General features: G+C 48.7%; 1 protein-coding gene across 5 annotated transcripts in view; it reads left to right on the forward strand.

The window, feature by feature from the left end:
- The window catches only part of NRF1 (nuclear respiratory factor 1), a 77416-nt gene that overhangs the window by 26271 nt on the left and 35905 nt on the right, over positions 1–15240 (forward strand). For 3 of the 5 annotated variants that reach the window (XM_079992741.1, XM_079992738.1, XM_079992739.1), the window contains exons 4-7: positions 3143–3269; positions 5974–6114; positions 10590–10796; positions 13222–13416. In XM_079992741.1, the coding sequence (XP_079848867.1) occupies positions 3143–3269; positions 5974–6114; positions 10590–10796; positions 13222–13416 (670 nt within the window). Of the gene's footprint in view, positions 1–3142; positions 3270–5973; positions 6115–10589; positions 10797–12398; positions 12444–13221; positions 13417–15240 lie in introns of all 5 variants that reach the window. The other 2 variants (XM_079992740.1, XM_079992742.1) reach the window with 2 other exon arrangements.

Genomic DNA, 15240 nt, shown 5'->3' on the forward strand with positions numbered 1-15240 from the left:
GCTCCTGTTGCTCAGTCCCTGCTCCTGCCAACCTAGCAGTTCGAAAGCACACCAGTGCAAGTAGATAAATAGGTACCACTCCGGCGGGAAGGTAAACGGCCTTTCCATGCGCTGCTCTGGTTCGCCAGAAGCGGCCTAGTTATGCTGGCCACATGACCCGGAAGCTGTACGCCGGCTCCCTCGGCCAATAAAGCAAGATGAGCGCCACAACCCCAGAGTCGTCCACGACTGGACCTAATGGTCAGGGGTCCCTTTACTTTTACTGTATCTTTAATTTGTGCAGCAGACCTGTGAGATAAGCTGAGCTAGTCTTATTACTCCCCGTATTTTGGAGGTAGAGACTGAGGCTGTGGGATAGGAGATTGCCTGAGATCACTTTGTGAGTTCATGGCAGAGCCAAGACTTGAACTCGGCACCTTGTGTCTCTCCTAGACCCTGCGCTGCCCTAACTCTCTCAACACTCAACAGGGAAACACCTGGGCGTACCTGAGACCTCCTTGTTCGCACAGAGAGGGGTGCTTTTTGCATGATGGCTATCCTGGCACTATAAACAAACTTTTGTAGCTTTATTTCCTCATATCTCCCTTTGAGCATTCTTTTGAGCAGGGAGACGTTTTTCCCCCGGGGAATTTGAAGCAGGTTTCCGTCCTCTTGTGACCTGGCCATATTATCCTCAAAACAACCCTACGTATGAGGTAGTTTAACCTGATATACGGTGACCAACCCAAGGTTATCCTGTAAGCGTGGTGACTGGGTATTTTGTTTGCTCGTTTCATGAAGTTTACATAGATAAAAACAAACAGAAACCTCAAAGTGCTTTGGAAAAAGAATTAAACAATAAGATGAAAAGCAAAAACAAAACATTCAAAAAATTTAAACCAGCAATAGATGAAAAACACATCCGCACTCTATAAATCTGGGTAAAAAAAATGTTTTTTAGCCGGTGCTGGAAAGAGTACAGTGAAAGTGCCTGCCTGATATCAATATAGATGATATTATTATTATTATTAAGGTGATACATAAGAACCCACTCCCATCACTGGGTTGTGCTAGTCATATTCAGAGTGGACCAATTCTGAATGGACAGACCTGGCTAACTAAGGTTCATTGACATGAATTGGTCTACCCAGAAGAGAATTTAGCTGGATGCAACCCAGCCTATTTGCATGCAACCAAATAGGTCACAAATCCTGCCACTGAAGCAAATCCTTCATTTAATTTGTAAGATAAATTACGTTATTCGTTGCTGCCTTTCAAAACCTCATAAACCCATGTTGGTGTTGCTCCACTCTGAGAAAGAGCAAGTTCTTCACACCATATTCAACAGAAGCTGGTCAATTTGCCATAAACTTGTCCGGCTTGTTGTCCCTTATCTCTAGTTCTGACAAAAGGAGTCAGCTTAGCTGTTAAGGGGAGCTCCCACATTGACTCCTGCTTCCCGCAGTTTGGTCAAACTCATGCTGGTCTCTTCGCGAACACTGTCCCACCATCTTGTCCTCTGTCGTCCTCTTCTCCTTGTGCCCTCCATCTTTCCCAACATCAGGGTCTTTTCCAGGGAGTCTTCTCTTCTCATGAGGTGCCCAAAGTCTTGGAGCCTCGGCTTCAGGATCTGTCCTTCCAGTGAGCACTCAGGGCTGATTTCCTTCTTGCAGTCCATGGGACTCTCAAGAGTCTCCTCCAGCACCAGAATTCAAAAGAATCAATTCTTTGGCAATCAGCCGCCTTTATGGTCCAGCTCTCACTTCCCTACATCACTACTGGGAAAACCATGGCTTTAACTATACGGACCTTTGTCAGCAAGGTGATGTCTCTGCTTTTTAAGATGCTGTCTAGGTTTGTCATTGCTCTTCTCCCAAGGATCAGGCGTCTTTTAATTTTGTGACTGCTGTCACCATCTGCAGTGATCATGGAGCCCAAGAAAGAAAAAATCTCTCACTGCCGCCTCCATTTCTTCCCCTTCTATTTTCCAGAAGGTGATGGGCCCAGTGGACATGATCTTCGGTTTTTTTATGTTGAGCTTCAGACCATATTTTGCACTCTCCTCTTTCACCCTCATTAAAAGGTTCTTTAATTCCTCCTCACTTTCTGCCATCAAGGTTGTGTCATCCTCATATCTGAGGTTGTTGATATTTCTTCCGGCAATCTTAATTCCGGCTAGGGAATCATCCAGGCAAGCCTTTCGCATGATGAATTCTGCATATAAGTTAAATAAGCAGGGGGACAATATACAGCCTTGTTTTTAAGATAGGATTAGACAAATTCCTGGAGGAGGAGAGGGATATCGATGGCTCCTAGCCAGGATGGCCCTTCTCTGCCTCCGCAGCAATGCTTTTGAATACCAGTTGCTGGAAACCACAGGAAGAGAGAGGCTTCTTTTGCTTGGGATTCCCCACTGGCATCTGGCTGGCCACTGTCAGAACAGGATGTTGGACTAATGGGACATTGGCCTGGTCCAGTTACAGGCCCTTCCTATGTTCTTATTTATTTATTTTTTAATTAAAGATTTTGTTGATTTACAAAAGTGTTTGCAATGTCTCTCTCTCATATTATTCCCCCCCCCATGTAACATTTTTACAAATCAGTTTCATTTGTTGAGACATTAGGAGGGAAAGAGGTGGGGGGGGGGGAGATGAATGGGGTGGGGTCGGGTGGCGATGTTTCTATTTTACTTAATATATGTAAGGTTTGGTGTCAGCGTTGTTTGTGCAGGTTCTCTGCTGTTCACTTGTGTTTCTTTGGTGGTGAGAGAGGTTGGGGTTGGCCTAGGGTGTGGCTGTTCATTTGTGGTTGGCTGTGGTGGTCTTTGTTTTCGTGTGTGCGTGGGGTGGGTGGGTGTTTTGGATCAGGTTAGCCATACTGATTTGTATGCTGTTGGTGGATTCTTGTCATCGTCTTGTTGGGCTACGTATGTGATAAAGGGGAGCCATAGGCGTCGTCTTCTGTTTGTCCCCGTGTCAGTTTCAGTTTATTGGTTAATTTTTCTAGTAGGCCTGTTTCCCATACTATTTGGTACCATTGGTCCATGCTTACTCCTGACAGGTCTCTCCAGTGTCTGGCTATGATGCTCTTCCTGTGTTCTGATGTATAGTGAAATGTCTTTAAGGGGAAATAAACTTCTTTTCTTTTTGGCCCACTGAAACAGGAAGCTTCGTGCCACGCTGGACGAATACACTACTCGTGTCGGACAGCAGGCCATCGTCCTCTGCATCTCGCCCTCCAAACCCAACCCTGTTTTTAAAGTGTTTGGTGCAGCACCGCTAGAGAACGTGGTAAGGCTTCAAAGTTCCATGCATGATTTGCTCCTGGGGTTCTTACTTATTTTAGTTACGTACAGTCATACCTTGGGTTGCGAACACTGCAGGTTGCGCATTTTCGGGTTACGGACACACCGAACCTGGAAGTACTGGAACGGGTTACTACTGGGTTTCGGCACATGCGAAGAAGTGCTAAATTGCACTTTGCGCATACTCAGAAACACTGAATCGCGTCGTGTGCAGATGCGGCGCTGCGGGTTGTGAATATGCCTCCTGCACAGATCACGTTCGCAACCCGAGGTTCCACTGTACATCATTCTGAGATGCTTAAAGGTAAAGGTAAAGGGACCCCTGACCATTAGGTCCAGTCGTGACCGACTCTGGGGTTGCGGCGCTCATCTTGCTTTATTGGCCGAGGGAGCCAGCGTACAGCTTCCGGGTCATGTGGCCAGCAGGATTAAGCCGCTTCTGGCGAACCAGAGCAGCACATGGAAACACCGTTTGCCTTCCCACCGGAGTGGTACCTATTTATTTACTTGCACTTTGAGGTGCTTTTGAGCTGCTAGGTTGGCAGGAGCAGGGACCGAGCAATGGGAGCTCACCCCATCGTGGGGATTCGAACCGCCGACCTTCTGATCGGCAAGTCCTAGGCTCTGTGGTTTAACCCACAGCACCACCCATGTCCACAGATGCTTAATTGCTGCTTAATTACGTTTCTTAAAATGTGAGGAGATTAGTGGTAATACTGTTGTATAGCTTTGAATGAGGAATTAGTATTCCCAGACACACACCAGTGGTTCTTTTTTTTGGGGGGGGGATTATGGTGGTTCACAGAACTGTAGAGTTGGAAGGCACCCCGAGGGTCATCTAGTCCAACGCCCTGCTGCATTGCAGGAATCTCAGCTAAAGCATCCATGACATAGGGCCCCCCAACTTCTGTTAGAAACCTCCAAGGAAGGAAAGTTCAAGACCTCTCCTGGGAATTGCAACTCATGTCAGTTTGCGTGTAAGGTGCCCCCCCGCCCACTGGAGACAGCTGAAAATTACCAAGGCCCACCAGTCACAAAAAGGCAGAGCCAGTCATAAGATAGAAGCAGCCTTTGGCATAACCAACGTCAGTTTCTACTAGTATCTAATCCATCTTTGGAAATTGCTAAATTCTTTGCCACAGCAAAACAGACATTGGGAAACTGGTATCACTTTGTCAGACCCCTCCATCACATTTGGAACTTACCCAGCAATGAAGTACTTACCAAATGTGGTAATGCAGTTTCATTGAATTAATTAAACCAAAATAGTTTTAATTGGCTTTTGAATAAAAGCGCAATTAATAGTTGCTGTTTTGAATTTTATTGCTCTATTATGTTCCTAAGTGAGCCGTGCAGACCATTATTCTGAATACAGTGGTACCTCGGGTTAAGAACTTACTTCGCTCTAGGGGTCCGTTCTTAACCTGAAACTGTTCTTAACCTGAGATACCACTTTAGCTAATGGGGCCTCCTGCTGCTGTCACGCTGCCACCACCACCCAATTTCTGTTCTCATCCTGAAGCAAAGTTCTTAACTCGAGGTACTATTTCTGGGTTAGCGGAGTCTGTAACCCGAAGTGTCTGTAACCCGAGGTACCACTGTAATGCCTTTTTATAGGAGAGGGAAGGGGGTGTCGGGGGTGAGTTTATGGAACCAAGGGGGGCGTTGGGCCAAAAAAGTTCTGGAACCACTGGGCTGCGTCGTTCCTGACTCAGCTCCTAGAGTCCTAGTTAGAGGGGAAGAAGGACCATCAGCAAGATAAAAGATGAACAAGTGAACTAAAGAAGTGAACGAATTGTGGGCTGATCCCAAAGATGCCTGAGAATGATCTCCTCGCCCAGCTTGTCTGCCATCAGTGCTGGTTTTGACCTTTAAAGCCCTATACGGTCTAGGACCCTCGTACCTACGGACCCCCTCTCCTGGTGTGACCCATGGAGGAACTTACGGTCTTCAAACAAAAACACCCTGGAGGTCCAGGGCCACAGGGAGGTTAGGTTGGCCTCAACCAGAGCCAGGGCCTTTTCAGCACTGGCCCCGACTTGGTGGAACGCTCTGTCCCAAGAGACTAGGACCTTGCGGGACTTGACATCTTTCCGCAGGGCCTGCAAGACAGAGCTGTTCCACCAGGCCTTTGGCCAAGGCGCAGTCTGACCCTCTCCTTTGGCAATCCTCACAGAACTCTAGCCCAATGGTTGCCAGTAATTTGATTTGAACTGATTTTAGAATGAACTGATTTTAGAATGTTGTATTATTTTACTGTTGTTAGCTGCTCTGAGCCCGGCTTCAGCTGGGGAGGGCGGGATATAGATAAAATTTTATTATTAGTATGGTCTTCACTCTCAAGGGATTTAGACCTCCAGCAAGGGCTGGTTCAAAAGGGACCCAGAATAGACACACCAGCAGCTGTTTGGGATAGCCCTGCCCTGCCTCCAGACTTCTCTGGAAATCATCGCATTGCTCCTCTCGTTGGTGTTGCTCCGAGTTTCATCATCATCATCTCGCTCGAATGCCCTCCTGGTCTGCGGGCTTTGGGGCCAGTGGGTATTTTCATCCGGCAGCTGGGGCGTTGTTTGCTCTGCTGCGCAGTGCCACGAGGAAGGGGACCGCACCCCCCCTTCCCGTTACTTAGCACCGTCTTCTCTCCTGTTGCTCCTCGCCTTGTTTACCCGAGCCCTTCCGATTCCCCACAGGTGCGCAAGTACAAGAGTATGATCCTGGAAGACCTGGAGTCCGCTCTGTTGGAACACGCACCTGCGCCGCAAGAGGTTAACTCTGAGCTGCCACCGCTTACCATCGACGGGATTCCGGTCTCTGTGGACAAGATGACCCAGGTAAGCAAACAGAAAAGGTGGAAAAAGCCATTCAGGGGAGCTTTGGTTGTCTCCAGCCTATTGATTTTTCCAGCGAAGAATCTCTAGTCTCAAAATCTCTCCCTCTCGCCTTCTCTGTTGCACACACAACTCCTCCGAGACACACTTAATTCTTTCTCTCCAGGGGGATGCTGCAGTGACTCTGCTAAATGGTACGAGATAAGGTGTTCCCATTGATGCTGCCTTTTCTACAAAGTGTGGGAGAATAACTAGCAGTGATTGCAAAGCCAGAGGCAATATTTTTGTCAGCCCACCTGCCTGGGAGCACCTGTTTGCCTTGCTGCTCCTTTGAGCAGCTCATCGGACACATGGCCGAACGCCCGTGAAGGATTGCAGAATCAAAGAATTGGAAGGGAACCTAATGATTATCTGGTTCAACTCCATGCAGTGCAGAAATCACCAAAGAATCCCAGACATGCCTCTCCCAACCTCTGCTTAAAAATCACCAGTGAAGGAGAATCCACCACCTTCTGGGTTTGCCTGTTCCACTGTTGAACAGCTCTTACCATAAGAAAGTTCTTCCCGATGTTTTGTCGTAATCTCCTTTATTGTCATTTGAATCCATTGGTTCGGGTCTTCCCCCCGGGACAACAGGAAACCAGCTTGCTCCATCTTCAGATATTTGAAGATGGCTGTCATGTCACCTCGTAGTGTTCTCTTCTCCAGGTTAAACATACCTGACTCCCTCAGCCTTACGGGGTCCTTGCCATGGGATCACATTCACCCAGTGCTATACCAGCTGCACTGGCTCCCAGTGGAGTACAGGGTCAGGTTTAAGGTGCTGGTTTTAACCTTTAAAGCCCTGTGCGGCCTAGGACCCTCGTAGCTACGGGACCGCCTCTCCTGGTATGTCCCACGGAGGACCTTACGGTCTTCAAACAAAAGCATCTTGGAGGTCCCAGGCCACAGGGAGGTTAGGCCTCATCCAGAGCCAGGGCTTTTTCGGCTGTGACTCCGATCTGGTGGAACGCTCTGTCACAAGAGACTTGGGCCCTGCGGGACTTGACATCTTTCCGCAGGGCCTGCAAGACAGAGCTGCTCCACCAGGCCTTTGGCCAAGGCGCCATCTGACCCCCCTCCTTTGGTAATCCTCACAGATCTCTAGCCCAATGGTTTCCATTAATTTGATTTTGAACTGATTTTAGAATGAATTGATTTTAGAATGCTGCGTTACTTTTATTGTTGTTAGCCGCTCTGAGCCCGGTTTTGGCTGGGGAGGGCGGGATATAAATTTATTATTATTATTATTATTATTATTATTATTAAGCGTTCCTCAGAAGGCTTGCTTTCTAGAGCACTTTGGCAGAGATTGTGACTTCTAAGTCGGAAGTGCCCAGTTCAGTTCTTAGCATCTTCAGTGATAGGATGTTGCACAGGGCAACGCCGAAATTAAAACTGAGGCTTGAGGTGACATTGTGTCCCTGTTTAGGGAAGTTTTTAATATTTAATGTTGTATTGTTTTTAACACTCGATTGGGAGCCACTCAGAGTGGCTGGGGAAACCCAGCCAGGTGGGCGGGGTAATAATAATAATAATAATTGGGCCTTCAGCGCTGCACTTGGCTGACATGCATTGGCCCATCCACATAAGACTTGTGGAAGCAAAAGGGCCTGTTGGGTCATGGGTTCAAGCCCCGCATGGGACAATAGATTCCTGCATTGCATGGTCCCTTCCAGCTCTAGGATTCTATGGTGAGGTGATGATCTCCACTCTTGTTGTGGTGGCAATTAGAGAGGTCCTCGTGCCTGAGCAGGCCGAGATGCAGGGCTCCCCGTTGATTGTCTCCCCAGTGGCTCCAGAGCCTTTAACAAGCACTTGCAAGTGGCTCGAAACTCTCGGCTCCCGAGGACCGCTAATTAATCCATCTGGAAACGAGAAGTAGTTATTGCAATTGCAGAGCCGCATGCTGCTGTTCTTGGACCCCGTGGCGAAGCTGTTATATTCGTGAGCTGTGGTCCTGATCTGCTCGCTGCATCTAGCTTGTCCTTCTTCCTTGTACTGGGTCCTTGCTCTAGTTTTCTTTTTGGTGGCTTTTGCTTTGGGGGGGGGGGCGGGACAGGACAAAACGTTTGCAAAACCGAGGCATCACCTTCGAAATGAAGCATGCAAATGAAGCAAGTTCATTCAAACACAGCATGTTTGCATACATTTTAGTGGTTGGCATAATTTGAATCTGTGTTGTTGTTTTGGGTTTTTTTTGCCCACAGCGTTAATAAAGCCTGGTGGTGTTTACACGGCACATCCTTGTGTAAGCGTGCCTCCTTTCAGATAGATGCTCCCTCATCCATCCTGTTCACCTTCGGTTGCTTAGATATGCTGCGGTCTCATCCCTGGGATATTTATACGTAATTGCTAGACGGTGCTGCAGCGCCATTTGCATAGCTGCTGCGCCCATTCATAGAACATACAGAGAGACCTCACTGAAAACAGCCCATCCTTTATCTAATACAGTGGTGCCTCGCAAGACGAAATTAATTCGTCCCGCAAGTTTTTTCGTCTTGCGATTTTTTCGTCTTGCGAAGCACGGACTTTGGGAAAGCTTCAAAAATCACCAAAGTCTTCAAAAACCTCAAAAAAGGCTACCACGCCGCCTGCTATGAGTTGCTCCTCGAAGTGAATGCACGGTTTTAAGAAAAAGGAAACAAACTCGCAAGACAAAGGAAACAAACTTGCAAGACGTTTTCGTCCTGTGAAGCAAGCCCATAGGGAAATCCGTCTTGCGAAGCAACTCAAAAAACGAAAAACTCTTTCGTTTTGCGAGTTTTTCGTCTTACGAGGCATTCGTCTTGCGAGGTACCACTGTAACTATAGTAAGGAATTGGGGGAGAGCCATCCCAATGCCATACTGCAGCTGCTTCACACAATTGCCAAGGAAAGGTCCCTGCTCTCTGCATGGTGCTTGCAGTCTAAAATAGACAGTAGGGAAATAATAGAAGCCAAAGTGAAGAACTATTATTATTATTATTATTATTATTATTATTATTATTACCCCGCCCATTTGGCTGGGTTTCCCCAGCCACTCTGGGCGGCTCCGAATTGAATATTAAAAACACAATACAGCATTAAAGGTAAAGGTAAAGGTACCCCTGCCCGTACGGGCCAGTCTTGACAGACTCTGGGGTTGTGCGCCCATCTCACTTAAGAGGCCGGGGGCCAGCGCTGTCCGGAGACACTTCCGGGTCACGTGGCCAGCGTGACATCGCTGCTCTGGCAAGCCAGAGCCGCACACGGAAACGCCGTTTACCTTCCCGCTGGTAAGCGGTCCCTATTTATCTACTTGCACCCGGAGGTGCTTTCGAACTGCTAGGTTGGCAGGCGCTGAGACCGAGCAGCGGGAGCGCACCCCGCCGCAGGGATTCGAACCGCCGACCTTTCGATCGGCAAGCCCTAGGCGCTGAGGCTTTAACCCACAGCGCCACCTGCGTCCCCCACAGCGCCACCTGCGTCCATTTATACATTAAATAATAATAAATAATAAAATTTTATTTATATCCCGCCCTCCCCAGCCGAAGCTAGGCTCAGAGCGGCTAACAACAGTAAAAAAATACAGCATTCTAAAATCAATTCATTCTAAAATCAGTTCAAAATCAAATTAATGGAAACCATTGGGCTAGAGTTCTGTGAGGATTACCAAAGGAAGAGGTCAGACCTTAGCCAAAGTCCTGGTGTAACAGCTCCATCTTGCAGGCCCTGCGGAAAGATGTCAAGTCCTGCAGGGCCCTGGTCTCTTGGGACAGAGCGTTCCACCAGATCGGGGCCATGGCCGAAAAAGCCCTGGCTCTGGTTGAGGCCAGCCTAACCTCCCTGTGGCCCGGGACCTCCAATATGCTTTTATTTGAGGACCTTAAGGTCCTCCATGGGACATACCAGGAGAGGCAGTCCCATAGGTACGAGGGTCCTAGGCCGCATAGGGCTTTAAAGGTTAAAAACCTCCCTAAGCAGGGCTGCCTTCAGATGTCTTTTAAAAGTAGGATAGTTCCTTATTTCCTTGACATCTGTTTTGGATGATATATCGATATATCGCCCATCCCTAGTCAGTATCGAAAATTGCAATCTTTCAGGATCATTGCAGTCATACCTAGCAAAAAATGTTCTTCCTATCTAGAACCAGGCTATGAAATCGCAAATCTCTTGGAAGGCCTCTGCTGTGGCTCTGAATTACTCTGGCTCTGAATTTTCAAAGCAAAAGCTGGTGATACAGGTCAAATATTCAGGGCGTGTGATGATAATTGGTCACCGTGCCCCTGACCCAAGTTGAAACTGGGGGAAACTGCCCCTGCAGATCTGTTCTCATTTGGACTGAACCTAGCCATTCCTTTAGAATTTTGTGTACGCAATGTCCCAAGCTGCTGCTGGAACGTTGATTTCTGAATGCTGATTGATTGATTGATCATTTATTTATTTATTTATTTATTTATTTATTTTTAATGCCACAGGCACAGCTGCGGGCCTTCATCCCTGAAATGCTGAAATACTCGACGGGCCGCGGCAAGCCGGGTTGGGGGAAGGAGAGCTGCAAGCCCGTCTGGTGGCCCGAAGACATCCCGTGGGCCAACGTCCGCAGCGACGTCCGGACCGAGGAGCAGAAGCAGAGGGTGTGTGTTGATGAAAGTCCGCTTGCTTCAGCAAAGGGCTCTGACTTGGTATGACAAGTGGAAAGGCTTAGCTTATAGATCTCTGTTGGGGAAGTCTGTGAAGTGCTTTGGGACCAAAATAGCATATAGATCAGGTAAGAACACAAGAGGGTGGCCATCTCAGCTCCAGCCAACAGTGCTCAGCTCTCTGTTCCCAGTGGGTTCAGCCAGGCACCCCAGGAATTTGCAAGCGTGGGATTTACGGGAAAAGGCCCTCCCTGGATCTCAGTCCCCAGCATCTGGTTCCCAAGAGGCATATGATCTATGGACGTAGTGGTTACATTCCTGGCCATCTTGGCTTGCAGCCGTTAATGACCTGTCCTCCAGGAATTTACCTCTCTGTTTTTTTAGCAGCTGTTATACCAGCAGCCATCAGAGCACATCGCTGCACATTGAATCCAGCACGTTTCTCCCTTAGCTTTCAGCAAAAGCCTTGGTATTCCCCGCTTACTTAAGCCAGCCTTTCAGATCCGGAAGCTGAATCCCAGCCTGCTTCTGGAGATGCAAAACTGAAATAAATAAAAGCAGCCACGGATTGCGCTCCGTGTTTTACAGAAGTCTTATCATGCCTTTATAATTCAGCAAACTGTTCAAGACAGCTCACAATCCAATGGGAAGCAACAATAATAATCGTAAGACAATTTCAGAATGCACTTAAAAGCAAACCGCAACGCAGCGGATGAAATTAACATGTGATTAATAATAATAAGAAGAAAGCAAATACCGTATTTTTCGCTCTATAGGATGCACCGGACCATAGGAGGGGGAGAATAGGAAAATATATATATATTTTTTCTTGTTCTCCCCCTCTAAAACAAGGTGCGTTCCGTGCGTTCAGGGTGTGTTCACCCGAAGCCTCTGGAGCCCAGGCTTTGGGTTCCTTTCGACCTGCTCTTTGGGGCTGGCGGGGGGGAAGCACCTCTTTCCCCCACCGCCAGCCCCAAAGGCCAGGTCGGGGAGCAGCGCAGAGGTGACACGCCGCCTTCCCGCTGCCCCCCAATCTTGTGGGGCTGGCGGTGGGGGGAAGCGTTGCAGCTTTCCCCCCACCTTCATACAGCATTCGTAGCCTCTGCAGGGCAGCGGGGTGAAAGCACCCCACTGTCCTGCGGAGGCTTTGCGCAGCTAACCCCAAGCTTTAACAGCGAAACGGAGCACTGTGCAGCGCTCTGTCTCCCTGTTCTGCCTTTGGGCTTAGCCGCGCAGCCTGCACTTGCTCTATAGGACGCACACACATTTCCCCTTAATTTTTGGGGAGGGAAAAAGTGCATCCTATAGAGCGAAAAAAACGGTAAATTCTTTGTCCAGCACCTATGAACTTAACGAACCATGTGAATTGGCCTTGGGAGAGCATTCCAACTATTGGGTGCCACAACCGGAAAAGGCCCTGTCCCTACTTGATTTCTTAGCAAGGTCATGTGGGAGCAGAAAGCCCTTGGGGTACCCGAGCCCCAAGCTCTCCCTTCTGGGCAACTTTCCATCGTGGGCCACGAGCCAGTAGTGGGTGGGGCCAGAGTCAGCTGTGGGCGGAGCAATTGATGTAAATTGTTACCTTTGTAAAGGAGGCTAGTTTCAACACATGCACTCGCACACCCCTTTCTGTCCTCCATCCAGGGAAGCAAGGAGCCTTGCGAGAGCTCGAGGACACATCACAGCCAGGTAAAAAAACCAAAACTTGAGGGAGGGCTGGCGAGGGATTTAGCTGGGGGAAAGGGGCGTGGCCTGGGGAGGACCACAGAGTGAGGCATATTTGGCTCCCAGGCCAGGCATTCCCCACCCCAGACCGGCACATCCAGAGCAAAGCAGGATGGTCCCAGTTGCCTCCAGTCTGTGGCTGTTCGGGAAGATTCTGCAGAAGAAGGAAAAAGGCCTTCTGAGCGCGCCTGTCTGTCCACTCTAATCCCAGAATGGAGAAAGCCATTCATTTGTCCTGGTTTAGTTAATGCAGTTAAAATTCAGCAATTTTCACAATTGCTAATGTGGGCGAGAGACACCCTTTTCACACCGTAGGTTAGTTAGTCGACTTGCAGTGATTTGGGGACCCACTGCTAGTGGTTTTTCGTGAGACAATGCCTTTGAGTACCATTTGCTGGGGGTCGCAGGTGGGGCAGATGCTGCTGAGCTGAGGTTTTGCTTGCAGGCTTTCTGTGGGGGCACCTGGTTGGCTGCAGTGCGAACAGGGCGCTGGGCTAGATAGGCCTTTGGCCTGATCCTGCCGGCCCATCTTGTGTTCTTAATCTTGCCCCCATTGGAAGTACATTTCTGCTTTGAAAGCTCTTTATGGAGTAAAGTTTACCAGAGATCCCATCACTCAATTTAAGGGATATTTCAGAGCTTGGTTACTTCATTGTTTGTTTTGCTTCTGTTTTGCTTTTGTTTTTTTAATGGGATATGGTATCCCTGAATATGCCTCTTCTCTCCCTCTTTAATCCGGCAGGTGTCTTGGACTCAGGCACTGAGGACCATTGTGAAGAACTGCTACAAACAGCACGGCCGCGAGGACCTGCTCTACGCTTTTGAGGATCAGCAAACACAGCCTGCGACAGCAACACACAGTATAGCACACCTGGTCCCGTCCCAAACCGTGGTCCAGACCTTCAGCAATCCCGACGGCACAGTCTCTCTCATCCAGGTGAGGATTGCAGCAGCACAAAGAGGGTCCCGGGCTTCAGATTGGTCTAGAAGCTTTGCATTCTGGCCCCAAATGTGCCCCAGATGCGCAGGAGCCAATTCTTCTTGTTATTTTATTGCATTGCAAGGAGCTCAAGGTGAGGTACATGGTTTTCTCTCTCCTCATTCACTCCCCACAACCCTGTGAGGTAGGTTAGGCTGAGAGGCAGTGACTGGTCCCCAGAATCACCCAGTGAGCTTCACGGCTGACTGTGGGTTTGGACCTTGGTCTCTTACGTCCTGGTCTTTTAGGTCCTGGTCTCTGTCCCAGCTCCTGCAGTTCGAAAGCTCACCAGTGCAAGTAGTGCTGTTGTTGTTGTTTAGTCATTTAGTTGTGTCCACCTCTTCGTGACTCCCTGGACCGGAGCACGCCAGGCTCTCCTGTCTTCCACTGCTTCCCACAGTTTGGTCAAACTCATGCTGGTCTCTTCGAGAACACTGTCCAACCATCTCGTCCTCTGTCGTCCCCTTCTTCTGCCCTCCATCTTTCCCAACATCAGGGTCTTTTCCAGGGAGTCTTCTCTTCTCATGAGGTGGCCAAAGTCTTGGAGCCTCAGCTTCACGATCTGTCCTTCCAGTGAGCACTCAGAGCTGATTTCCTTCAGAATGGAGAGGTTGGATCTTCTTGCAGCCCATGGGACTCTCAAGAGTCTCCTCCAGCACCAGAATTCAAAAGCACCCATTCTTCGGCGATCAGCCTTCTTTATGGTCCAGCTCTCACTTCCATACATCACTACTGGGAAAACCATGGCTTTAACTATATGGACCTTTGTCGGCAAGGTGATGTCTCTGCTTTTTAAACGGCATTTCCATGCACTCTGGTTTCCATCATGGTGTCCTGTTGTGCTAGAAGCAGTTTAGTCATGCTGGCCACATGACCTGGAAAGCTGCCTATGGGCAAACGCCGGCTCCCTCGGCCTGAAAGCGAGATGAGCGCCGCAACCCCGGAGTCGCCTTTGACTGGACTTAACTGTCCAGAGGTCCTTTACCTTTTAACTTTTACCTTAGGTCCTAGTCCAATTCTAACCACTACACCACACTAGTTCTCTTGCAGTTCCTTGGTACTGTGCAAACAATATTCTGTGTCATGTCACCCCAGGGTCGAACTTTGGCAAATAGCTCTATGCCTGAGGAGTTCTGGCCCTGAGTAATAGGAATCATTCTCGAAAATACTTGGTTGGCATGCAAAGACACAGAAATTATTCATTTTTGGAGGAACAAAGGGGCTGCGGTCTCTTCCTCAGGAGCTAGTGCACTTGTGTGTTTGTGCTATGTCATAGCTTAGCTTGGTGTGATGTGCGAATGTGGCCAACCTGAATCTAAAAAATGTCGCCCCTGCTTGGTTTAATTGGTTTCTTGATTTACTCACAACTGACCATCTCATTGGTTTCAGTGTGAATCAAGCTTTCTCTGGGTTCTAGGCCTTGTAGCTATTGTGTAGAGATCATTGGCTTTTGTGCCAATATTGTTGTTGTTTAGTCATTTAGTTGTGTCCAACTCTTTGTGACCCCCTGGACCAGAGCACGCCAGGCCCTCCTGTCTTCCACTGCCTCCCCCAGTTTGGTCAGACTCATGCTGGTAGCTTCGAGAACACTGTCCCACCATCTCGTCCTCTGTCGTCCCCTTCTCCTTGTGCCCTCCATCTTTCCCAGCATCAGGGTCTTCTCCAGGGAGTCTTCTCTTCTCATGAGGTGGCCAAAGTCTTGGAGCCTCAGCTTCAGGATCTGTCCTTCCAGTGAGCACTCAGGGCTGATTTCCTTCAGAATGGAAAAGAATGTGCCGATAT

The sequence above is a fragment of the Podarcis cretensis genome (assembly GCF_951804945.1).
Source record: "Podarcis cretensis genome assembly, chromosome: 10".
Lineage (NCBI taxonomy): Eukaryota > Metazoa > Chordata > Lepidosauria > Squamata > Lacertidae > Podarcis > Podarcis cretensis.